The 25573-nt window shown below is 39.6% G+C and overlaps 1 protein-coding gene across 7 annotated transcripts in view; it reads right to left on the reverse strand.

The window, feature by feature from the left end:
- sphkap (SPHK1 interactor, AKAP domain containing) overlaps positions 1 to 25573 on the reverse strand; it is a 120376-nt gene that overhangs the window by 30845 nt on the left and 63958 nt on the right. For 3 of the 7 annotated variants that reach the window (XM_085184419.1, XM_085184418.1, XM_085184411.1), the window contains exon 1: positions 3758 to 3870. The exons of the other annotated variants lie outside the window; for them this stretch is intronic. In XM_085184419.1, coding sequence (XP_085040545.1) covers positions 3758 to 3870 — 113 coding nt within the window. Of the gene's footprint in view, positions 1 to 3757; positions 3871 to 25573 lie in introns of those variants that run through there. 7 annotated transcript variants of the gene reach the window in all.

The following is a 25573-nucleotide window of genomic DNA, read 5'->3' on the forward strand; positions in this document are numbered from 1 at the left end:
ATTCTTAGTGGGCTTGTCATTAGGAGCACTTTAAACAGGCATTTGATCCTTTACACATTTCAAAAAGGTTGTAGCTTTAAGCCTGTTATGACACACGGGGCAGAATCTATACCACAAACACACATCAGATGGTAGTTGCCAACTGAGAGAACCAGAGTATTGAATACATGTATATCTGTATCTGACATCAACTAATGTTCCACCCTTTGATCCAAGGACATCACCAAAAGCCAGACTAGGGAGTGAAAGAACCATGACCTTCAGTTCTGTTATTGCAGTGAGAATAATGTTGCTGGAAAGGAGAGAAAAAGTGAAGAAAGTGGTGGATATGAAAGATCTGAGACAGCAGGTGTCCTGATGAGATGCAAAGGAGTGACAAGTTCTAGGATCCAGCATTAAGAGTTTCAGTAAGGTTCTGGGCCACTGGGTGCCGTCATAAATGTTTAAATCTACCTTGACACCAATTCTGCAAGTCTTTCGAACTGGAAGGAAGGAACACCACACTTCCAAAGGATTCCCTCATCCAGTTTTTTTTAAATCACTGGTGGCAGAGAAGGTTTCCTCACAGCACTCATGTGTGTTGAAACATGATGACTTTTACTAGTCAGCAAACCACTCTGTTACCCTTCATGCCCTTTAGGTGGGGAGCACCATCATCCCGGAAGAAAACATCGAAATAGAAATGTTTCATCATAGGGTAAAGGTGATCACTCACAACTATTTTGCATTGATTTGCAAGTGATCCTGATCTCTGAAGGGGCATATGCAAACCCAGCAAAATGCTCCCTTAGAGTAGATCTCATCACTGTAGAGGTCAAGGGTTGGTCCTTTAATTTGACACTATACCATGTGTTTGTCTGCGTGTTAGAGCAAGAAAGGGGAAGAAAAGACGATTCTGTTGTAGATTTGTATGGTGACTAAAGAGTTGGGCTCCTTCACTCTGCTCAAAGGAGCATTTTTACCAAAGGGAATGCTTTTTGTGCTCAAAGAAAATACATCTTCTTATGCTGTTATCAGCATCCCGCAATTCGTCTGCATCTCTACCATTTGCTTTCATTCAGCTCTAACAATATCAAAGCCTAATTTCTGTAGTAGCAGTCTTGGCCATGCAGCATATATAAAAAGGGGGGAAAACCCACATGATAAAGTATTCAGTGTTTCAAATGGATCTTTTTCCATCCATACTTTTCTGCATTCAAAATTGAAGACATATAGATAGTGCCTATAAATTTGTCTTGCTCAACCAGCTTCCATCCAAAGCTTCTTCCACATTCTGATATAAATAGCAACAGTCCTGCATTAGCCAGCACTTCTCACCAACTGTTAATGCCCTCCCTGGTTATGTACGGTACCAGCTAATTTCATGCTTCTCTTCTGTGGAAAAGCAGTTTTTCCTACCTGAATCTTTTCAAATAAACAAACAATTCTGCAAAGAGACAGGCAAAGCAAAACACATAAGGGAAACCCATGCAGCTCACTGGTCAACACAGAATAACTGCAAATAATGTAAATTTAAAAAAAAAAATCCCATCATCAGTCGGGCTTTAGAGTTTCATTATTCTTTGTGTAGTAAAACAAAGCATGCAGCATATTTTCATGCATTTCCAATGCAGCTCTGTGTTATCAAGTATGGAGGATAGTGTCGAAGAGTATCTTGGTTTTCAGCAGAACAGAAACTCCCACGTCATCTAAGACTTTGCTGTTGGGCGGTGTGCATGAGTGACCTTAAAAGGTGACCCACATAGAATATCACTACACTACTCCCCGCCATCACCTGCACTTTCTAAATATAGATTTAATATCAGATTTAAGGAGAAAGAAGCATTCTGGCGTCACAGCAAAGCATGCGATTTTTATGAAATGCTGTGTTTACTGTCATGTAGATTAGAACCTTTCTGTCTGCTATCTTCAATGGCAGGTTTTAAGCCTCACTAAAATAATTTAATAAGAGTTAGATCATTTAAAAACTATAAGTTTGGCAAACAACACGTTAGATTCAATAGTTCTGTTTTAGTAAATGAACTGGTTCTTAGATTAGCTTTTTTCATACTCTAAGCACTTAAAGTGCTTTATACAACATGCATCATTCACCCATTCATACTCTGATCAATGCACTGGAGGGCTACTTGGGTATCACTATCTTGCCCAAGGATACTTATGCATCCAGACTGGAGACTGGAGCAGGCAGGGATCAAACCTCCAACCTCCTGATTAGCAGATGACCTTTACTACTTCCCTAGCTACAGCCACCACAACTTGCCGATCTCACCCAGAATTAGTTCAATGCAGCGACTTTGACTACGAATGTGAAAAGAAGCCTCCACAGTAATAAAAACACCAGTCAGCACTGCAATTCAACGACACCACACACTGCAGCCACTAAAATCATCATACTGTTGAATCCAGACTCGCTAACACATATGCAAGCAAACACGCGCACATACTCTCCCCGTGAAGACTTCTTCCTTCTCAGGACTTCCTTTAATATCCGAAAACTTTCTCCATCCCTTCAATGCACCAGTGGGCCTTGTGTGCTGTGATGTGAAGGGTCGGAACTTTTCTTCAGAGCTCTCTTTTCTCATTCTGCGCACACCAGCTTTGATCATATTTTGTTAGAACTACTGACTGCAACATAAATAGCTTCGTGAAGAGCTTGCCTAAACATGTGCACCATTTGTACAATTCAATCACACCGCTCCCTGTGATCCCGGACTTTTTGCTCCATCTTAAAGAGTAACCACTGTGAGAAAGTATGAACACTTATCTCTAGAAGTGGTTGGACAGCACATGATACACACTAGCTCATCTGAGCTTACCAAGGCCTTTTGCCTGAGATTTTCTCCATCTCTCTGAAACTAACACAACAGTAGTAGGTGATCAAAGGCCAGTAAATCTTTCTATAGTCAAGGGTGTAATTCTGAGATTTGTGGAACCCTGTTTAGAAGTATAAACCTTGTTTTGGCAGAGGCAGCAGCATCTAACAGTTCAACAACTGGCTTTAAGACAGTTGCAGCAAACTGAAAACATCAAATCTTCACAAATGCTTTTGTTATCTTCGGTCAGTATGCTTCCCCTCCCATAAACCCTCAGCAAAGATGATATTTTGCAATTTTTTTGAAACCGTAATAAAGTTCTAAAAGACAGGAAATATTCACATACTACTACCGCAAGTGCCACAATGGCATGATCATTATGGAATAGATACCACCAAGTTAATGTCTGTGAGTAACAAAGTCTAGTACCCCAGATGTTTTGTTTTCTGAAGATTCACTGACGGAAACTTTTTTAAAAAGTGCATTTGGAGTAAACTTCCAAGGGTCATATCACCATGGAAAGCATGTAACAGCTAGGGGCCCCATGTCGGTGTTGGGTTCCCCAAGGGCTGTGAAACTTTAAGCTACAGGAGCTTAAAGTATGAGCTCCATAAGAGGGCCCCGGATGACTCGACTTACTCCTTTTGAAATTGGGATGCATGACTCATGGATAAACAAACAAGAATAAAAGCCATGCCACAGAAATGAAGAGGAATCATCCTTCTGGGACAGAAAAAAAGAAGAACAAAAAAGATAGTGGTGAGTGGGACAGAGAATTATTATTAAATTTAACACTAAATAGATCAGTGCTGTTAGTTTGGCCTTAATTGGGAGAGACTGTGATGGCTGCAGTTACAGCCACACATATTGGGTAATATCTATCAAACATCTCAGTGCTACCTACACATAACACTACACTTGTTATGTGTAACTTTTTCAGTTACCTCAGTGGCAGCTGCTCCGGGTCCTTTGGTTGATGATCTAAGAAGTGGGAAAAAGGGCGGAGCAAGCCTATATGGAGACCTGCTAATTGGGTCATACCACAACTCTGGATCATGGGGGGGGGGGGGGGGGGGGGGGGGGATGTAATTTGTTATGTTAGTTTCAGTCCGGTTTTTGTGTGTTCTACCCATTTTTACGACTTTGTGGACTAATCAGCTACTATTTAAACTTCCCCTTTGTCCTATTTAGATACATCAGTTTGTTAGAGTTAGCAGTAGTAGTATTGTTTTGTGCTAGCTTTTAACTAGAGTTTGGTTGCTTTGACCTTTTTTATGGGCCCAAGGTTGAGATTTTTTTGTATAATTTAACCAAGTTTGTTTTTGGGTGAAATAAAAAACCTTTTTTTGGACTTTAACCTGTGCCTGACCTTCTTTTATTGTTTGGTCTATCGCAAAGACACTTAAATTACGTAACTTCTACTGGAATCATATTTCATAGAGTTTATTGTAATATTTAAAAGTAGTTAACTTAGTTGTCCTATCTTGTCCAGTTGTGTTTGCTGTCAGGTTATCGAACCTGAAGTCAGAGTTGGGGCAGTCGTCTTGTTAGCATAGCTAGCAGGATCGAGGAATGTCGAAACTAGCAGTTGTAGCGTTAACCAGTGACTGTAAAACCATATTTTAAATAGTTATTGGGATTAATATATCAGAACCAGCCAGCTTAGCATTGTCACTGAAATCAACCTGTTGTCATTTTATAGCATACCAGTAATGGAGAGATTTGTAGCTAACTGTAGCAATACCTTTTTCCAGTTAACTGATGAACACTAGCTGTGTCCCAATTCTGAGGCTGCATTTGAAGGCCGATTACGTCACAGCCAGGCAACGAAGGCTGTCCCACTTCGAAGGCTGCTCCAAATGCAGCCAACAAATGCATCCTTCATTTCCCCAAATTTGAAGGATGGGTCAGGTGTATTTTACATGGAAGCAATACCTGCAGCAAACAGGGGTGAGTCTAAAGGCACGGGATGTGCTAGACCACATTAATTTCCAAAGCCAACAAGAATGTACATGGAACATCAAAATATAAGCCACTAACCTGAGGGTTGTGAAGTTGGACACTGAATTATTATTAATATTAACATCAATGTCTACGCCAAAACCTTGTCTCCTATTAAATCACAAAGCCTCCTATAAAGACAGAGTAAAGATACATTTTTTATGCCTTATTTAGATTATATGTATATCTTATCTAATCTGATTTGACCTTTTACTGTACTTGAGATTATTGATATATTTTTGCATTTGAGAAAGTGTTTTCTTTAAAAAAAAATTAATTTCAATATACATACAATCAAAGGGTTTAGGTTTATTTTGACAGATTTGAAGTTAAACTTTAAAACAAAAATTGAAACTTAGAAGCAGTTCATTCTTCATTCATTAATAAGAGAAAAGTATTTCCTATCTGAATATTTAAACAATTGATGGAATAATCAAAAGCTTACTCAGTTACTAAAATAATCAATAGCTGCAGCCCTAGTGTAAATTATTGGAGCAATCCAGTATTGTGTGTGTATTTCGTTTTAACATAGTCTAGGCCTAAAAATGATACTACAAACCTGATTCTCTGTACTGGAAATATTACATTGCCCCTGTAAAATTAAATGGAAATATCATTGAATTGTGAAAGGTTTGGTGATGAATGTTTGGAGAGGTTGTGTGGTTTTCTCTGTCATGCTGCATTTAATGTAGCTTATGGAAGGGAAATTCGTGTTCACAAGTTCTGCATTTTATATTTGCATTTGAAACCATTTTTTCATTCGTTATATGAAAGTAAATTTCACATGGCTTCATTAAATGTCCAAAAGTTATTGTACCAAAACCCCAGCTGACTTTGAAGATGTGGGAACTATTTCTAGATTGGATTGACTGTATATGGAATGACCCTGCACCAATTTTCTTTCTTCTTTGTTTGTAATAGAAAGTCAAAGTATCTTGACAGCACTATTTGGTATTCACACATTTAACATTCAGCCTCAGCATGCAGGGTACTGATGGTTTTGAAGATTTCAGCATTGCATTTTTCCAGCAAGGATTGCTGGTGTTCAAAACTGGCTTGAAACAGTTTTAAACAGTCGCATAGCAACAGCGAGTCAGTTTTAGCGTTTTCCAGAGGAGCCAGCAGAAATATGACAAACAACACGTAACAGCACACAACACAAACTGTTGCACCTGAAGCTCCACAGATGTTGACTACCCAACACCAACAGGAAAGATGTCTTTGCGCTGTTAATGTTTTCCCTTTTTCTTTAAACCACTTCCTCTTTCTCATTCCCCTTCTGACTCTCCACCCTTCATCCTCTTCTCCATCATCCTCCACACCTCTTAATCCAAAGGCTTTTCAGGGGGGTGAACTAATCCATTGCACACTTTCTTAAAATAACAGACGGAAGAACAACTAAAGTGGAGATGAAAGTGCAGGCTGCTCTCATCTGCAGAGGGCAGACATCTGACAAAGGCCCAAAGTAAAAACCAAATTAAATAAGAATCAGCTGGAGTACATGCCCTCTGTCAAAAGCCTGTCACAGCAGGGGTATTTTTAATTTAGTGACAGAAATATCTCACGTGAGAGGAGAAGATGTGATGATGAATCTGAGCAGTTGTGACGTAAAAAGGTATTTTTAGAACATCAGGAGTGCGAAGAATTCAACCGTGAACTTGTGAGGGGGGTGCCTGTGGGTTCACAGTGAACGTTCAGTCAGTAAATACAAGCCTTATCAGAATACAAATGAGCTTGGAAGTGGCATTGAATTCTACCCACAGTTCATGCGTGGACTTTTTGTACCTCTGCTTTGAAGTCTGAATCACAGATTATTGCAGAACATGCAAAAAAAAAAAAACAGCAGTCATGCTTTCTATGTCAGGCAAAATTGGGCAGGACTGGCTGCTAATCCTCAGTTAATAAACACTGAAACAGAACCTGTTAAAATCCAAATAACGGCACCTTCTGAAAATTAAATATCTGTACATTTTTCAGTAAAACTAAATAAACCGCTCCATTTCATCTTAAAACTGAGCAGCTATATGCTCATACAATCAAATCAATAAATCCCTGTTTTCACTTTTATTATTATTCCACATGAGCAGCAGGGTTTTGCTGATGGACAGTGATGTCAGGGATTGATGATGGTCAAAGTTAATGGCTGTAGCTGGTCAATTGAAGCAAATTTGATCCCACTTCCCCAGTGATGCATTAAGTTATCTTCATATTGAGATTCATAATAAGGGATATATAGTTTCATTTTGCACCTTCCACATAAAGCCAACATATAACCATGTATGTGTGGAGCAACTACAGTGATGCATCATTACTATCATCAAATGAGAGAAAAAACAGGAAGACATTAATGACCGCTGAACTGACTGATGTGACCACCTTTGTGCATCTCCTTGACATTTATCCCCACTGGGAAAGTATGTTGGTGAAAAATGTACCTTTGTGTAAGGAGGAACAGTGACACAGGTGTGATATTTTAAATAAGAAATAATAAAACACAGTGGACGAGTTAGTATATTTGTATGCCTTTATGATTTATGCTTCAGGGGGAAATCTACACAGTAGTAATTACACTAATGCCAGCACAAGCATAAATACAGGCAACGACGTCGGCCACTTACATGAGTTTTGTCGTAGGGTCTACAAAGATTGTCCTCAGAAGTCTGAATTGGGAGTATATTAAAAAAATATAAGTGCTTACGCTCACTTACCATGTTGATTAAGGCTACATTCACACTGCAGGCGAAAGCGCATCAAATCCGACTTTTCTGACCCTATGCGATTCATATCCGATCATGGTATGACAGTGTGAACAGCACAAATCTGATATTTTCAAATCCGACCTGGGTCACTTTCGTATGTGGTACTGAATCCGATACATATCTGGTGTTTTAGAAAGCGACTGCTGTTTGATTGATCATGTCGCATTACATCCGTCTTTTACGTCACTGACACAAGACAGACGCCAATTAACAGTGCCAGAGAAGACAAACGAGAAAGCATGGTGGCGGAAACTGGAGACGGAGCCAGTCAACCCAAAAGAAAAGAAATAGAAAAAACTTATAAAAGACTTGCATAAGATTTGGCTTACTTCATATAGTAAATCATACGGGCTTATATGATTTACTCATGAAAGTGGCCACTTTCTCATTACTTTCATATATTGTTTTAGAAAGTATCCAAAACATACAAGTTTCATTTATATAATTTTTCAAGGGATCTTATATCTGCTTTCACTGCTGTATGCTTTTCAGATAAGACGGATACAAACTTTATAAGATTTATATATATCTGGACAGAAACTGAGGTTTTGGACTTGATTAGAGGGCAGGGATAGGTGAGTGGTCACCCCATGATCAGAAGGTCAGGGGTTCGAATCCACTGAATGGCTACCCTGGCTATATCCCAATTCAGGGTCTGCAGCCTTAACGGTCCACAAGGGCCGCGTACTCAAAGACCGCTAAGGCCGGAAGTGCGAGGCTTGTGAAATGGGACGGTCTAGCCTCCGTCGCGCTGCCCACATTGCCTAGCAACCATGATACTAACAGCTGGAAACGTTTCATACAGCATTGTTTGACAGAAATGAAGGAGAACATATTTTGTTCATTTGTTTGTTTGTTTCTACATGAGCTTTGATCATTCTCTGTAAGATTAAGGTCAGCTATTGAACGGCGTATATTTTAAAGTAAAGGCTTTAAAACCAAGTTAGTACAAACGTCACTATTGTCACATAACTTTGCCGACATGTGGCCAACAGTAATGTTTTAATGTTCTTCGTTATTAAACATTTGCACATAAATAAGTGACATAATATTCAGTACTTACTTAAAGTTTAATCTTCGGGCGCCCCTCATCCCCCGTTTTTTTTCGGCAAAATTATCCACACCCACCGCAGCGCTATGCATTCTGGAATATGTTGGGTCACAAAGTCTACACTGCCACGTCCTTAAAATTCAGGGAAATGAAGTACGCATTTGAGGGCCGCATTTCGAGCAGCCTTCGAATTGAGACAGCCTTCGTCGCGTCGCTGTAATGTAATCGGCCTTAAAATGCAGCCTTTAAGGCTGCAGACCCTGAATTGGGATACAGCCCCTGAGGTATCCCTGAGCAAGATACTGTCCCTACGCACTACGCACTGCTCCCCGCTACTTAGTGGCTGCCTGCTGCTTCACTGAGTGAGTGGGCAAATGCAGAGAGAGTGATTTCCCCATGGGGATGAATAAAGTATACATTATTATTAGCATATGGGGAGAAATTGATAGACTGCTGCAACAACACCTAGTAGTTGCTCTGTCATTTTTACTTCCGTAAACAGAGCGCGTAAACAGAGTGCGTAAACAGTGTGACGTCTTATGTGTGACGTCTTCTTTTGTGCATGCGGGCCTCTTTGAGGGCCGTGAACCGTTCATACTAGAGTGAGTTTGCTGTCACATTTTATTTGTAGTGTGAACAACCTAGTGTGGATATTTCGCTTTCACCAAGCTGTGTTTTGTTGAGCCACACATCATACATTACACTGACTGGATGGTGCTACCATAATGGTAGGCTCCTCTGCTTTATGGCGGCAATGCTATCAATCATCAGCAATGCCACAGGGGGCCTATAGGACGATTGCGGTACGGAGCAAATCGCCCAATCCCAATGAGCGGTCACCTTCACTGCCCTTATGTTTCTTTTAGCAGGATCTCATCCTTATTGTTTTTCTCTGGTCTGTTTTCCTGTCCATCTTTCTGTGAATGTCCGTCTGGGCATGGGTCCAACCTTTCTGCTAATCAACTCGCACACTTGACACTCATCTATCCATTTGGAGTGTTTAAATCCCACCTCAAATAAATCAATCCCTCCATGTGCTACTAACACTACAGCTTCTAGTTTCCATGTATTAGTTTCTGCATCCCCACTACCTTCTACATTTCTAAGGTCCCACACTCCCAGGGCTCATATCCTACTGTAGATTCATGAGAGAGAAAAAAACTACTTTAATTTTCAGCGTCTTTTGGATTTAAAGTTCATTCTTTTTTTCTTTTTTTTTGACAGGGTTACTTGATACATATTCAGGTATTGTGGCTTTCTTTAGCTAAATAAAGAGGCACAGGGCAAAATCTGTTGACGAGTGAGCTTCCTTCCCTGTCCTGATCATCTACTCACTAAAGGAAAATCATTAAAGTGTTTTTGAATGAAAAAATCAAATTACAGCTGAAGCAATGAATCAATTTGTCGAAAAAATTGACAGAAAACGGGCTAAGCAGTTGTTAGCTCCTCCTTTCCTGTTGGCTGAACAAAGCATCTGTAGACATCACCTTAAACAGGAGGGAGACAAACTATTTTTCAACATTTAATAGATCAAATGATACACTTTCATAAAATTCAACTGTTAGACTAATCAATAATGCTCATTTGGTTTCCTAGAACTGTTCTCCATTGATAAGATATTTAAACTAACTTGTCTATGACCAAGCAGTATCTGCAGCAATACTGGAATAGAGACTGAAGGGAGTCTTTAAATAGCATGATGATGGTGATGGTGTGGGTGATGACAGTGGTATCCTTGCAGGGCTTCTGTTCCCTGACAGGTCATGACCACAAAAGGAGAAAAGCTGCTCAGTTTTTCCCTTTCAGCAACTCAACAGGAAGTTTTGACCCAGGGGTGATTTCTTTAGGTTCCCTCCTGCATCAAGGTTATGCTTAGACCAGGAAACTGAACATGGGCTCTTTCTTGCTAAGTGGGCTAGGTCAGTCAGCCGTACAGCACTCCATCCCCATCACAGCCACTCACAGCTGCTGAATACATCTGGATGTGTCTTTGAGTAAGTTCTTCCTTTAAAACACAAACATGCAGGTAGACAGAACAAGAAACAGAATTCACTGACAATCAGTTCTTGGAAGCAATTGAAGATAATGACCTTGCTAATAGGAGTAATCGCAGTACCCACTCACTTCAGCTACTCCATATTTAATTATGTTCAACCTTTCCATCCATCTTTCTTTCCACCTGTGTTCTCATCACAAAATGAAATTATGATTATGGAACCTGATCATAATAATCGCATGAAAAGGTCAACGATGGGGAGGGTCGCTGCATCTGCTTTTCAGTGTCAACGGTGAGTGGTCATGTCAACATACATGCAGTATCATTCAAAATACGTTAAAAAATAATGAAATACAATAAAAAAATATTTTTAGTACACTTTTATGGACTGAAAATAAATGTTCAATTAGTGCCACATGGGCTGCACACTAAAACACTTTGTTTGACGGTGAAAATGTTATCTGTCATGTTAATGGCTTGACAAAGAAATTGAGAGGCTGTAATATTTTAGTGAACCGTATTATGTATGCAGATGATGGTGTGGTCTCCAGCAGCTCCTTCACATGTATGTTCTACTTATGTGTAGCATGATGTGAGATATGCCTGTAAGAGCGCTGTAATATTTTGTAGAACCAAGAAGGACAAACATCAAAGCTTTTCAGAGTTGAAACTGTCAGATAATAATCTTACTGTCTGTAATAAAGGTCAGTAGACAGAGATTACTCAGTGGAAGTGAAATGTTAAATGTATAAATTTTTTTGGAGGCCAAACACGTTTGAGAACGAGATCTTAATGGACGGAAATTTGCTTTGTTTCTATGAACTATGAGCCTGGAAAAAATAAAGACTGATTGATTGAAATGTTTATTATTTGCTGGTCAGTTCCAACATTCAAGCCATTCACCAAGTTTCAAACTATTCTGCATTAAACTCATGGATGGTATTGTGCCTCAGGGCTCTTTGGATCACTGTTATCAATCTCAGACACCGGTCATAATTAGTTTGCCAGGTGAGCCCAATGAAAGCAAAACTACTTAAGAAGCTTGCCACGGGTTTCAAGCAATATGGAAACGAAAGATTACTTCTATGCTGCATAAAAGTGTCAAATAGTGCAATGGCTTGCTATAAAAACAGATATTTCACAAAAACATAAACGTGATCATCATATTGTGAAGAAATTTGTGGCTGACTCAGAGCACAGACAGTTTGTGCAGATAAAGGCATAATGAGGAAGGTTTCTGCCAGACAAATTCATTGGATTAAGACAGCAGCTGCTAAAATGCCATTACAAAGCAGCAAACAGGTATTTGAAGCTGCTAGTGCCTCTGGAGTCCCATGAGCCTCAAAGGGTAGGAACCTCAAAAGGCTTGCATTTGTGTATAAACCTGCAATTCGGCCACCTCTAACCAATACTTACAAGCAGAAACAGTTGCAGTGGGCCCAGGAATACATGAAGATTAATTTTCAAACAGCCTTGTTTACTGGTGAGTGGATGGTCCTCATGGAAGGAGTAGTGGATGGTCCCCATGTCCCAACAAGGCTGCGACGTCAGTAAGGAGGTGGTGGAGTCATGTTTTGGGCCAGAATCATGAGAGCTGGTAGACCCCTTCCGTAGCAAAATTATCGTTCATACATGACCATGCACCATGCTGCAAAGAATACGTCTGTGGTGGCTGCTGTGGGCATAAACGGAGAGAAGCTCACGGTGTGGCCACGATGGGGGCCATACCATACCAATGAGAACCTTGGGAGCATCCTCAAGCAAAAGATCTACGCAGGTGGAAGGAAGTTCAGCTCTGACATCTTGCAAATACATTCAAGCAGAAATTCTCCAAAACTTAATAAGTTCAATGGATGCAAGACCGGTGAAGGTTATATCAAAGAAGGGGTCCTATTTAACACGTAACGTGGCCTGTTAAAATAGTTTTCATTGAAATAGCCTTTGGTTTCAGTAAATATGACTTCCTAATGCTGCAAATTCAACAAATGACCATTTTCAGTTCTTCACAACTAATAAAATGAAGCTTTGTTGTGCATACATTTGGAACAGTGCATTTTGAGTTTTTTTATATTTGCAAAAACATAAAAAGTTATCATTGGGAGGTTTGTTCAATAAAATGTAAATTGTGCTCTAACTCAGTATACTAAGTGACATTTGCATTGACTGTGTAGGACAGTCAGATCATCTGCTTAATAAATAATTTGGAATGCAGTTTAGAGACAGCTCCTGCAACCCTGGTCAATCAGCACAATAAACTCCTTCTCACTGTTTTATTACATGTTTCCATGCATTTGCATCCATGAAATAGTTGACCATTTGCTTTTCTATATAAGAAAAATAGCTATTTGACCATTTCTGGATTTTTTCCCAATAATTTTACGCCCACAAATGTTGTACTGTCAGTTGTGGCTACTATAGCATTAGTTTGCCTCTGACTTCCCACTGTTCTTTTTAAATTTTCCATCATGTTCTTTCACATAAACTTGAGTTACTGCTGCTCCAAAGCTACATATCGGATTGAAAGTGGCCCTTTCTGAGGATTTTTATGAAACGCGGTACACACCTTCAGTGGTGTCCAGTGAGTGCCACAGTCACATCATCGATCTTAATTATAGAACTGAGACCACACATTTTGGGACTTTCATTATAAACTTAAAATTCAGTCAAAATATTGTATGCATCTATTTTAAAGGTCTTACTTACTACATACAGAGGACTGTGGCAGAAACCATCAAAAGAATTAGAAGTCGATGTCGATGCTGAACAGTTTCAGGGAAAACCTGTGGAAATGGTGCACTAAAGGTTGTATGAGGTATTAATGAAGGATGGGGAGACATGAAAGATGCCAGGGGAGGCTGTGTGCTGCACAGGGATGCACTGTACTACAGTAAGTGCAGGTGGAGGTGACAGATTGTGGTTCCGGTCTACTGCTGGGAGGATTGGGCTAGCTGCAGCTTTGTTTGAGCCAAGTCAGTGACAGGCCAGCTGGTGAATAATATAGTAAGTTGTATTTAATGCATAATAATCTAAATTGCATACATTAAGATTAAGATGATGGAATATCAGCAGTTTTTTAAATGTAGTCCAATCTAGGCGTGACAAATCCCAAAGCAGCAAAAAATTTAAAACAAAATCATTGAAAATATAAGAGACAAATTGAACCAAAGACTCAATTTATATTTCCTCCTCTCTCTCTCTCTTTCCCCATCTGCTTCTCTGTCCACGATCTTGCTACCACCTCCTACTCTGAATGTAAACCTCTCTCTGTCCATCACTTTGGTCTCTCTTGGCAGTTGATTAGCGTCTGTCCACCCTAATCTTCTTCACGGAGCAGAGAAGTGGCTTTTTAACATTTCTAACATTCACACGCAAGCAATCAGTTCACACCACTGGTAGGCATGTGGTGTGCAGTTTGAGCATAAAGTCAGTATTTAGAAAATCACTGTGGTGATTGCGATCATCATGTTGTAAAGCAGCGACCAATAATTTTCACCATCTAGTTTTTGTCAGCAAACTTTTTTCTGACAAAAACAAGACGATAACTAACAAGTTTTTCTCGGATGCTCCGTGTTTCTCACGAAAAAGGGACAAAATGACAAAAAGTGTGAGAGGACACATTTGGCATTTCATGTTAAAGAAAATTAAGACGCTCTGTAAACTGTGTGGAGCAGCTCTCGCCGGTAAAAACACTGAATCAACTTTAGATTTAGTCCCATAACTATGATAATTAGTTGACTAAACTAGTTAAAACTAAAAGATCCTCTAATTCTAAATTAACAAAATGATGTTTTACAGTTTTTCTCCATTGGTTTGGCTCATTTCTTGAAACAGAAATTACATTCTCAAAATAACATGGACAAACCTCCAAACCTCTTGGCAAATGTTCACAACAGAATGGCATTTCTCATTCATTTTATCAAATGGCAAATGCTTTAGTACATGTCTCAATTGTCTCAGTGCATCTTTGCAAATGATTAAGTACAAGTAGCCTACAGTTATACAGTTAGCCCACATTTAGCACATTTTCCAAATGAATAGATCTTGTAGATCTAAACTGATTAGTTGATTCTCAGTCTAATGATCATTCTCTCCAAAACATGTCAGCATGATTTCATTGTATAAGTACTCGCATGCACAACCGTCTGTTCAATTGTCAAAATTGGTCAAGAACATAATACCATGAATACCAAATATGAATTTCTTTGAATATTTGATAAATTGATGACAGTCATTGACAGTCAGGTGAAACTAGGTGTCACACACAGGTGTGTTCCATGATTGTGTGCTGCCAAACACAGATATATAGAGCTTGACCAGAGCCAGTCCAATCTCTGAACATGGATAGACAAGGCCAAGCAAACAGACAAGGGGAAGGTCTTCCTCAAGGAAGAGGAGGAAGAAGAAGAAGAAGAAGAGGAGGACTGAGAATGTGTGGTGGAGGAATAGGGGGAAGAGGCCGAGGAGCGCGAAGACACTGTGCTGTCCCGAATGAAATTCGGGCCACAATTATAGACCATGTCCTAAACCATGGCCTCACAATGGCAGAGGCAGGTCGTCGAGTTCAGCCTAATGTGCCTTGCTCTACAGTCTCCTCCATCATCCAAACCTTTCGCAGGGAAAACAGGTATGTACTCCATGTAATCTATGATGGAATTATATGTTGTATAGGACAGGGCACTGTACGTGAGGCAAAAAATGTATAACTTACTGTAGAGATTTTGTGTGCATCTGCCTACAGTGGTAGGTCTATACTAGCAGGTGGAGAGGACTAGTGGAATGTTTTGATACTAAATATGACAAGAAATATATTGAACAAATTACTGTAAACTATGGAATTACATAATTTATACAGTTTAGAGAAGTGTTCCAGTCACTGTGCAGCGGGAGAATGAGTACAGCGACCACTGAATAAGTCCTTGTTTTTTGATTTTGTGTTCATACAATTTACTACTGTAATGTACATTTTCTTTTTACATATGTATGAAACTTTCTTTGCGTGTGAATAAAAAATGGTTATCATTTCCTTGGTAGTGTGAGTGCAATCTGTGATGTCAAAGCTTGGAGGCTACTCTTTTCTGTTGTATATTGTTGGTCCTCTGCCATAGTGACAAAACATCTAAACATTTTGTATGGCAGTACTCACACAATGCCAAAGGGACGATGCATTTTGGGGGCACTGACTATTCAGATTAGAAAGAAATGTAGTTTTGACACATGAGTGAACTGTTTTAGGGGAGATATGAGCTTTTGCAGGTGGACCAAGTTGTTGTGATCAACCATCCAGGTTTATTTTGACAGAAGCACCAAGAATGATGAGAATGTCCGATCTGTGTCGAGAAATGAGCCAAAGCTATTGAGAAGGATCTTTGCCATTTTGGAGACACTGACTGTTTAAATGAGAAAGGGATTTAGATTGAAGCCTGAGTGAACAGTTTTGGAAGAGATATGAGCTTTTGCAGGTGAGCTATAGTGTTGTGGTAAACTGTAAGAGTGTTTTGCCAAATGATCTTAGAGTTTTGAGAATGTAATTTCTGTTTCAAGAAATGAGCCAAACCAATGGAGAAAAACTGTAGTGAAAAGACTAAAACTATCACACCATAGTTTAGTGCCTCCCTGGTCACCAGGACACCCCCCTGATACCCTGGTGGTGCCTCTCTGTGAATAAGCTAGCAGCTGTAACTATATTGTATAGTTACAGTACACTCTCTTGCCGAGTTTATAGGAAGTCTATGCATGTGGCAGTGAGCCATGATATAAGCTGTACTTTTTTCATGAACACTGACAGCTCAAGCATGTCACTGTTCAGTTTCCAAGTGTTCGCTGGTTCCTCAAAAACAAACAGTTGTTTGATGATGAATAAAACACCGAAATACAGTATGACATATTGCATTGTAACATTGTAACATTGTAACATTGTAACATTGTTCCAAACTAACTAAACAACTACAGTGTGAAAAACATTGATCTAAATCAAAACCAGTCTGAAATACTCAACTGTGAAAAAAACAAAGAAATGTGATTTTTTAAAATATATTTTTAATATGTCATTTAACAAGCGTGCAGCGGTCACAGAGGGATGCCGATCTGTTTAGTCAACACTGCTGTTAGGCATGTGTGTCAGTAGCCACGAAGAAACCCTGCCAACGCCAAAACAGACCTCAGTTAACATTTACAATTACCACCGAGAACAAATGGACTACCAGATGCTTTGACTCAACAATTCAATTACTGTTTCTTACTGGTAACAGAGTCATTAAAGGTCAAGACAGTGCCATAATTATGGGAGAGTTTAGTAAAAGGAGCCAAAGAAAGATATCTTTCAAAGGTTAACTATGCTGTCTGTGTCATTTGTCATGTTTAATAAGGCCAGTAAAAGAAGGCAGGGTTTGTTTAATTAAGGGACTGTAAATCATCAGCTGCTAAACCGATGGAGATCATTACTGTCCAGTACCGGAGTGCTGGATCATTAGGACTTAACAGAGGTTTAAAAAACCAAAACACCAAATTGTTGTTGAGTTGTTATGTGTAAAGTCAGGATACTGCATTGCGTAAATGAAGCTTCCCAAAAAAATCTTGTCTAAAGATGTGCTAGGAGTCGATTGATGCCATACTTCCAGTGCCATACAGATATTGGCACTGAAAATGTACGTTTGATTGATGCTGATGCCTTCACCGTGGTTGTTAACGGTTTAATTTCTCTACACTGAAAGATTTAAATGCGGCTTCAGGTGGCACAAAACAAAAAGATTTGTTGTGTGTGAGAAAGTGTTCTGGATTCAGATATAATTATCAGATGCATTTATGTCTGAGAATTTAAAGGTCCGGTCTCAAATAATAAGAGGTAATGTCTTGCACACATCTTCCACATGCTGATCCTCACATATTCTTAAGCATGTAACACAAGACGCACACACAGCCACAACTCTGACATTTGATCAACCATGCGTATGCCATGAAATTACCTCCCACAGATTAATATCTTGGACTGTCTAAAGTCCATTCAACTACCTGTGGACTGAGAAAAAAGGACACCACACGCCTCTGTGAGACATCAGTGGAATCAGTCATTTATAATTCATTGCCACCTATTAAATCGTTGATCAATTAAGGGCACAGTGAATGGAGCTGGCTGTAATGACCGCCGGTGCCTTTAATACAGAATAAGGTGCCCACAACTGGCCACGAGTTAATGATGACTGATCTGAAAAAGGCATTCGTTGTAAAGATTTCCGAAGCTTAATAATTGATGAAGAAACGCTGTGAATGGCACGGGGGTGTGCGTAAACAGTCAGATCAATGCTCGCTCCTCGACGGGCTAAGTTTAGACTCCCGTTACATTCGGCGCCACAAGAGCGGTTTATCAATATCATTTATTAAAATCGGTGACAGGCTGGACTCCCGGCTGCAGAGAAAAGGGGGCTTTCTGGATGCTCACGAAGCGTGAAATCACCTGGTGAGTGTGGGGATAACACAGACGAATAAACCCTGAGTGGGAATATTAATCTTAGCAAAACATCTGTCCTTAGAGAGGAAGAGTGCGGGCAAGCTGCTGCTGACTCATTCTCTCTTTCTCACCCTCTCATCAATGCTTCATCAAACATCCAGCGTCTTTCCTTTGGTTGTTGGTTTTTTCCTCTTCATTTTTTCCCCATCTGATACGACCCAGTAATGTGCTTTCATGTTTCAGTAAACATTTGCTGGGTACACAATATTCTTTATCCACAGAAGTGGAACTTAAAACCCTAGAGGTCTTTTTCTTTCCCCCATTATGAAAACATAGCCTTTGCTTTGTTTGGGAGAGATATTTTGGAAATGAAAGTAATCATTAGTTAACATTACAAAAAAAGAGAGAGATGAACTCTTTCAGCCTCGCAACACTAAAAGACACGGAGGTCAAGATGTGTCAAGTGTTGTGGCTAAAAACTCTGCTTTAAGCAAGGGAGAAAATAACCAGGATTAAAACATAAGAAGCTTTATATCTTCTTAAAAAAACAAAGTTGGAGTGGAAATATAACACACCGTGGAGCAAGTCAACATCTACTGTCACGAGTTTTTCCATTAGGCAGTGACACACAAACACCTGAATGACTGAAGTAGAAAAATACTAAAAGCCTCGAATCTTAAATAAAACCCAGTTTTCAATCACGTTATAGCAGTTTTTTCCTGTGTAGAGCAAATGCGACGTCAGTTAAACCCAAGATCAGAGTGCTCTGTACGATTATGGGGATTAATGATGATGCTTTGACATTGTCAGGTGGCCAGAATTAAGCACCACATGATCAATAATTTCTGAAGATAATAGACAGCAGCTGTAATATGTTTCCACTGAGCAGCTCACCCTAACAAGGACAAGCAGAGGTGAATGGACGGATGAATGGATCTCACCCTAACATCAACTGACAAGTTAATTCATTTGTCATATGTTTAGGCCATTTTCCATTTTAATCAAAATGTATTCACATTGCAATTGACCATAATCCATACAATAATTATGCATAATTTATTTATTAAAAGTAATGAAAACAAATACAGTGTATGTAAAGATGGTCAGTGTTACGGCTCTATCAGGGCCTGTTGTGATTTTGTCTTTCCAGCTTTGGGTGCCAGGCGTCTGTGAAGCTGACTCTGCTCAGCAATTAAGCGAGAGTACCCGAGGCCAGAGAGAGAAGGGCTCCAGGGCCAGAGAGGCTCTGTGTTGGAGCTTGTGAGGAGGGTGTTGATCATTTAACTATTCATGACTTGCTCTTTCTGTTTAAAAGTGTTGTGTTTCTTTCTTTTGATGGGAAAAGCAGCCAGACCACCTAGTTTAATTATTTAATGAAAAGAATACAGTGTAATTTCCAGGTTGCCTTACTGTCTTTGCCTTTTTCAACCAGGACACTTTTTTGTTACTGCCCCACATCCCCTGGACTTCTTGTAACAGTTAGCGCTACTGCTTAGACTATCTTTTTTTACATTGTTTAATAGTTTTAATAATTTATCCAGTTACCACAAGGGTCACAGAGTGGAATTATCAGGCAATACTAGTTATCTTGTTTAGCAACGAAGGAAAAGAAAAGAAAGCACAAGCGTCCTGGAAGTTCTGTTAAATAGATTCAACTCTTCAGCCTTAAAACTTCAAAGTCATCCCCTTATTTAATAAATGAGGAATTTATCTACTGAGTTATGTAGCCTATCTATCTATCTATCTATCTATCTATCTATCTATCTATCTATCGACAACCCGAAGGATAGACCGCCTGCACCATTTATATAAAAATTATATATATATATATATATATATATATATATATATATATATATATATATATATATTATATATATGTATCGATCGATAGATAGATAGATAGATAGATAGATAGATAGATAGATAGATAGATAGATAGATAGATAGATAGATAGATAGATAGATAGATAGATAGATGTGTGTGTGTGTCTGTATGTTGAAATTCTGAGCTACCTAAAGGCTTTTATACACCGAACGTGTTAAATCTGTGTGAAAATTTCGGTTGTTATGGAAAATATTTGTCAGATTCATCTATTCTCAGCACAGGTATTCACAACAGTGTAATTTTACTGGACTGGAATTTGCAGGATTTCTTTTTTTAAAACTAATTTTGACTTTTCTGATTTTTCTTACACCGAATAAACAGATCTGACCAATCACACCACTGCATTTGGCAACACGTGTGCTTGTAACTCAAAACGTGCACTGGTACTGAATCCACAATGAGATGGAAATAGTGAAATAACACCATTTTCACTCAGACACGCAGATAGATGCTACTCCAGGTAAATCGTCTCTCTGAAATGATTTCTCTGCCTCTGCGGATGTGACACAGCTTCAACTTCTGGATCAAACCATTCGATTCTCCCTGCTGCTGCCTTCTCCTGAGAATTTAATGAACCCCAAATTTTCCTTTCTTCCTTTTCTTGTTTAAAAACATCAGGACCAGCTCAATGTGACTTTTTTTCACAGTAGACCTACAAATTTTGAGGATGACTTTTCTGGAAAAACGCAACAACTCAGTGTGTATAAAGGTTACACGACAAGTTCGCTTGTGAAAAATTCTGAATTTTGTGTCATTCTTTCACAACATGTTTGAGGTACTAAAGCGAAAGTGACTTATGGATGGCTGGGTATGATGTCATGATGCTTTGATAATCTGTACCAATAAGCTGAATGCTGCACTATTTGAGTCAGTTTTGATTATGCGGCAATGAAAAATTCCTGACTGTGAAAACTGCGTGTTTACTGAAAAAACACTTCAACTGACAGACGGATAACTTTCTATCTCAGCAGTGTGTGTGTGTGTGTTTGTGTGTTCAGCTGATAGAAAAGACTGTAAACACTGAATGAAAATCTCACTACACACAGTTGTTTAGATAGGGCAGCCCTCCTCCACCTCTCCTCTGCTCTCCTCGCTTCACTCATCTCCCCCATTGGAGGCGGCTGAGTGCTCCTAATCAGCAATCATTTGAAAGGTCATGAACAAGATGCCTGCAGGAGAGGCTGCTGGCTGCAAGCTGAATTTTGTCTCAGTCAAATGGTGCAAAGAGCTGGCTCTTCCTGATTTGTAGTTTAAATAAATTAGCCTGAGATCCCCTGCACTGGATGTTTCAGTTTCTTCTCTGAGACCTCTTCTCATGAGCACTTTTTAAGCTTTTACAAAGAAACAACATTACATGAAACTAATTGTGGTTGTCTGCTAGTTTTTCAAATTAGTTGTGATTTTGGTATTTAACTCCTTGCAAGAAGTCCGTGGGTGTTGTGAAAGGTGCCCACAAATAAAATATATTTTTATTATTATAGTAATTCTCTCATCACAGAAGGTCTGCTCCTCTACACTGTTAGGAAAAAAGATCCCCTGGTTTCAGTGTTCAACTTTTCACGCTGTTTCACCATCACTATTAACAACAATACCATAGAGAACCATTATTATTATAAAACCCCCTGATTTTGTTGCTCTGACAAGGTAAAATTTGAAAAAAAGCTTTTTCTTACACATATTTCATCAGCTGTAATTGTAATCAGCTGCCCCAATACTCTGAATCTTTAAATTTTGTTGTTTTCTATACATTTTCTACATGATTACAGGTGTGTAAAATCAAGCACCCAGCCCTGCAGTCTTCCTTCCTTGTGATAGAATGGATCGTTCTAAAGAGCTCACTAAATTCGAGTGTACTACTGTAAAAGGCTGCCGCTGCTGCAAGTTTGTCATATTGAATATTTTAAATATTTCTTTCCCCCTGCATATTCCACCATTGGCTGTAAGCAGTATTATTGCAAAATGGATGAGTATAGGAACCCTTGCATCTCAGCCATGAAGTGGAAGACTACATGAAGTCATAGAGGAGGGTCGCCGAGTGCTGAGGCATAAAACCAACAGTCTGCAGACTCAGAGTTCGGACGTCCTCTGGCATTAACATCAGCACAAAAACTGTGCACCAGATGCTTCGGGGTATGGGTTTCTGTGGCCCAGCAGCTCGTGTAGGTGTAATGTGTAACTGGACCCGCAATTTTTTTCTACAGAGTTTAGTTTAAAGAACGGTTAAGAAAAGGAAACGGCAAAAAATGACACGTCTTTCTCCTTCAATCTGGCAAAAACATTTTTAAAAATGTAAGTGGAAACAACACAACTACTGTTTTGGGGTTTTTACCACTACTTGGAGAAATTACTTCCTGAGGCCTCCACTAGGTAATTGGGATTCATGAGAAGAGTCACTGACAAATGCAAACAAAAACATATAAGAAAGTAATTTAAAATCAAAACTAGACTAGTCGTTAATCCATGTTTTCAGCGTTTCTGCTGAGTTGAACTGTAGCTTGATCTTTAAGTAAGTTTCATAAGAGTGGTAGGAATGATTTCAGATAGCACTGAAATTTGTTCTTTCTTACTCTAAAAACCTGGAACATTCTCAGTCTTTGCTGACATGGCACTTTCACAAAGATTTCGTCCTGTCAAAGGGCCCTTCTGATTGTTTGCATCGTGTTGTGAGATCCAGTCTGTGTACAGGGAGTCACTGGGACAGATGGCAGAAGCCAGATTTACTCAAGCATCCTACAACCATTCTGCTGTCTCCAGGACAGATACAACAGTGTCCATCTGATCACTACAACCACAGAACATCTGCTCAAAGATCCTGGTCTGTGTTTTTGTCTACAACGTACTGTATATACATGTTTATGTGCTGTGGCTGTATCTGCTTTTCAGTATTTGTGTCATACGAGCAGCTATATGCAGCTTTATATATGCAAATTTTACATAGGCTCATCTATCTATCTATCTATCTATATATATATATATATATATATATATATATATATATATATATATATATATATATATATATATATTGTTTGCTGCGTATCAGCCACAATTGTGCAACAAACAAATCTGTGTGCCCTTAATGACCTTCAATCTCACTTCTTATTATTCCTGCTCCTCCATGTGGCAAGCCAGGCCTAGCCTGCAGCTCAGCAGACACTCCTTTATATGCTGCAATGGAATGGGTTCGTCTACTATACCCGACAGTATACAAATACCACTGATCACGATTCATGACTTTCACTCTCTCCACGGTAAACACAGTATAATGGACCAGAATGCATGGCTGTTTCTTGTGTTTATTATATCGTAGCGCTCTTATACTTACTGTACTTAACTCTGTATTTTGTCATGATCATGATTTTTATTTTCTAAAAACAAGAAAATTTACAAGCAGTTAGTATAAACCTTTATGCTCCCTTTTGCATAATGAATTTCAATATTGATATCAGGGATGTAAAACTGATCCTACATTGTGGGCCAAATACAGGCCTTCGATCTCAAGGTGGCCACATCAGTTCCAAAAAAACCATCACCTCATTCTTCTTCTTCTTCAAGCCCTCTCATGAAAAGGTTGTCAACCCTTTTTTTTTTTTTTTGCTCAGCATGACATCACAGCTTCTCTACAGACATACAAATCATGGTGAGAGAGTTTAATCTGTTGCTCCAGTTTCCAAACAGTTTCCTTGACCTTGGTGGCAAACTGAGAGGCGTGATGTTGGAACAACACTCATAACTGAGCCTTTCACACCTCCCACCATTGGCTTGAAAAGTCAAAGTTACTCTTTGTGTCCTTCTGCAGAAAAATCAATGTTTTCTTTTTCTGTTACAGAAAACATTTTGCACTAGAGGGTAGACATGAGCGCAGCATGGCTGTCCTTCTGTCGGTCTGTTAAACTAAGAGAAACACAGCCTGTATGGCAGTCTTGCAGTGATCCTGAGATTGGACACTAACCAAGCTATGATGAGACTTCTTGACCGTCAAGAAGTCTCATCATTGTCATTGTCCTTCTTTCATCAACAGAAAGAAGGACAATCTATATGGATAGGAAATTGGACATGGAAGCTAAAATCCATAGAGAAGGAGCCCAGGCAGGGCAGCACAGAAGCCACAGACCATTATCCATTAGCATTGTTTCGCTTAATGGTGAGCTCATTCATGCGCAGAGAGAAACTGAGAGGCTGAGAAAAGAGAGGGAAAAAAAATACAAAGAAAAATCATTGCTGATTTACACCTGCTGTTAAAGTCCCATCTTCTCTCTGATTAGTGTACTTCAGACATGGCCCCCTGAGCACAGATTACATGTTTACAGCACCACACACCTGCACACCACGCAAGAAATGCAGCCCCGCTCGCCACGCTTGCATGAGAAAGCTCTTGATTTGACACTATTTTATGTTTACAACAAAGTAAAGCAGGCTCGCTGCCTTTAATACTGGTAGCAATTTTCCCAAACAATTTGGACAGCTCCTAGAATGTGGAGCTGGAGTGCCGTGTAATATAGGATCCCAGCTGAGCTCGACCGGCTCCCTGTTCAGCTAGATCACTATGAAGGCGCACAAAGGCTGCGAACCCAGCAGCTGACCCAAGACGACAAGATGCATCTTGCATCAAATACATGTGTATAATAGCTGTTTAGGCTTTTACAGGTTAGACATTTTGGCATTTGTCAGCAAATTTAAAATGATATTTGAGCTGCTTTAAGAATGGTGCTCTATAACTGAGCCTGGGGGCTGCTGTCCGACTATCTTGAACACAAAAAAATTTGTGTCACTGTGGGTGCATTATGGGAAATAAATTACACTGGATGGTGCCCACTCACCTGAATGAAAAACCACATGGAGCATGAGCCAAAACAGTTTAGTTTTCCAAACAGCCTTCAGGTCTATTTTCTGTGGCCCCCAACGCATGCCCACAAAGACTAGCGATGACAAATGAATCCCATTCATGCACCTGTATGTATCCCACACATTCAAGTTGTTCTTTTCCCAAAGTGTAGTTTGACCTGCAATTATCTTCTGCTCTACTTCAGCGTATCCCAGTTGATTGAACCAGAATAATCGGAGCATCTGAGCCAGGTGCTTCTGATGCCCTTTACCATTTGTCTTCTCTGCTCTACAGCACACGTTCATGCAGCCCAATATTATCATCCTTATTCATCTATTCTTATTTATAGACACGTTAAACTCTAGATGACTATGTCATTCCAGGGAAATCTGTTCCATGCACATTGTCCTTTTGTTCATTAATATTACATGTAGTTTAGTCTACCGACAGCTTTTTCTATCTACTAGCTAACAAAGATACCACTAATAGCTGGAAAAAATGGACAATCACATTCTCCCCTGCCTGAGAGCAGCACAACCACCATCAGGTCATTTCAGCCTCAGCCTGTCACTGGTGTTAAGTTACCACCAAAAAACCCCACATCCCTCTGATATTACATGAAACAAACTCCTTCTCTTAGCACCATCTGTCCCATTTATTTTTCTGTCTGACGAGGGACTGGTGGCACCTGTTATGCAAGTCGCACTGGTGAGATGCCGCTGCTGCTGCCGTTGATGAGGTGTATCTCAGAGTACCGTGCTCTCTCAGCAGCTTGGTGTCCATTAGTGCTTTATGA

The sequence above is a fragment of the Neolamprologus multifasciatus genome, chromosome 14 (assembly GCF_963576455.1).
Source record: "Neolamprologus multifasciatus chromosome 14, fNeoMul1.2, whole genome shotgun sequence".
In the NCBI taxonomy this organism is placed as follows: domain Eukaryota; kingdom Metazoa; phylum Chordata; class Actinopteri; order Cichliformes; family Cichlidae; genus Neolamprologus; species Neolamprologus multifasciatus.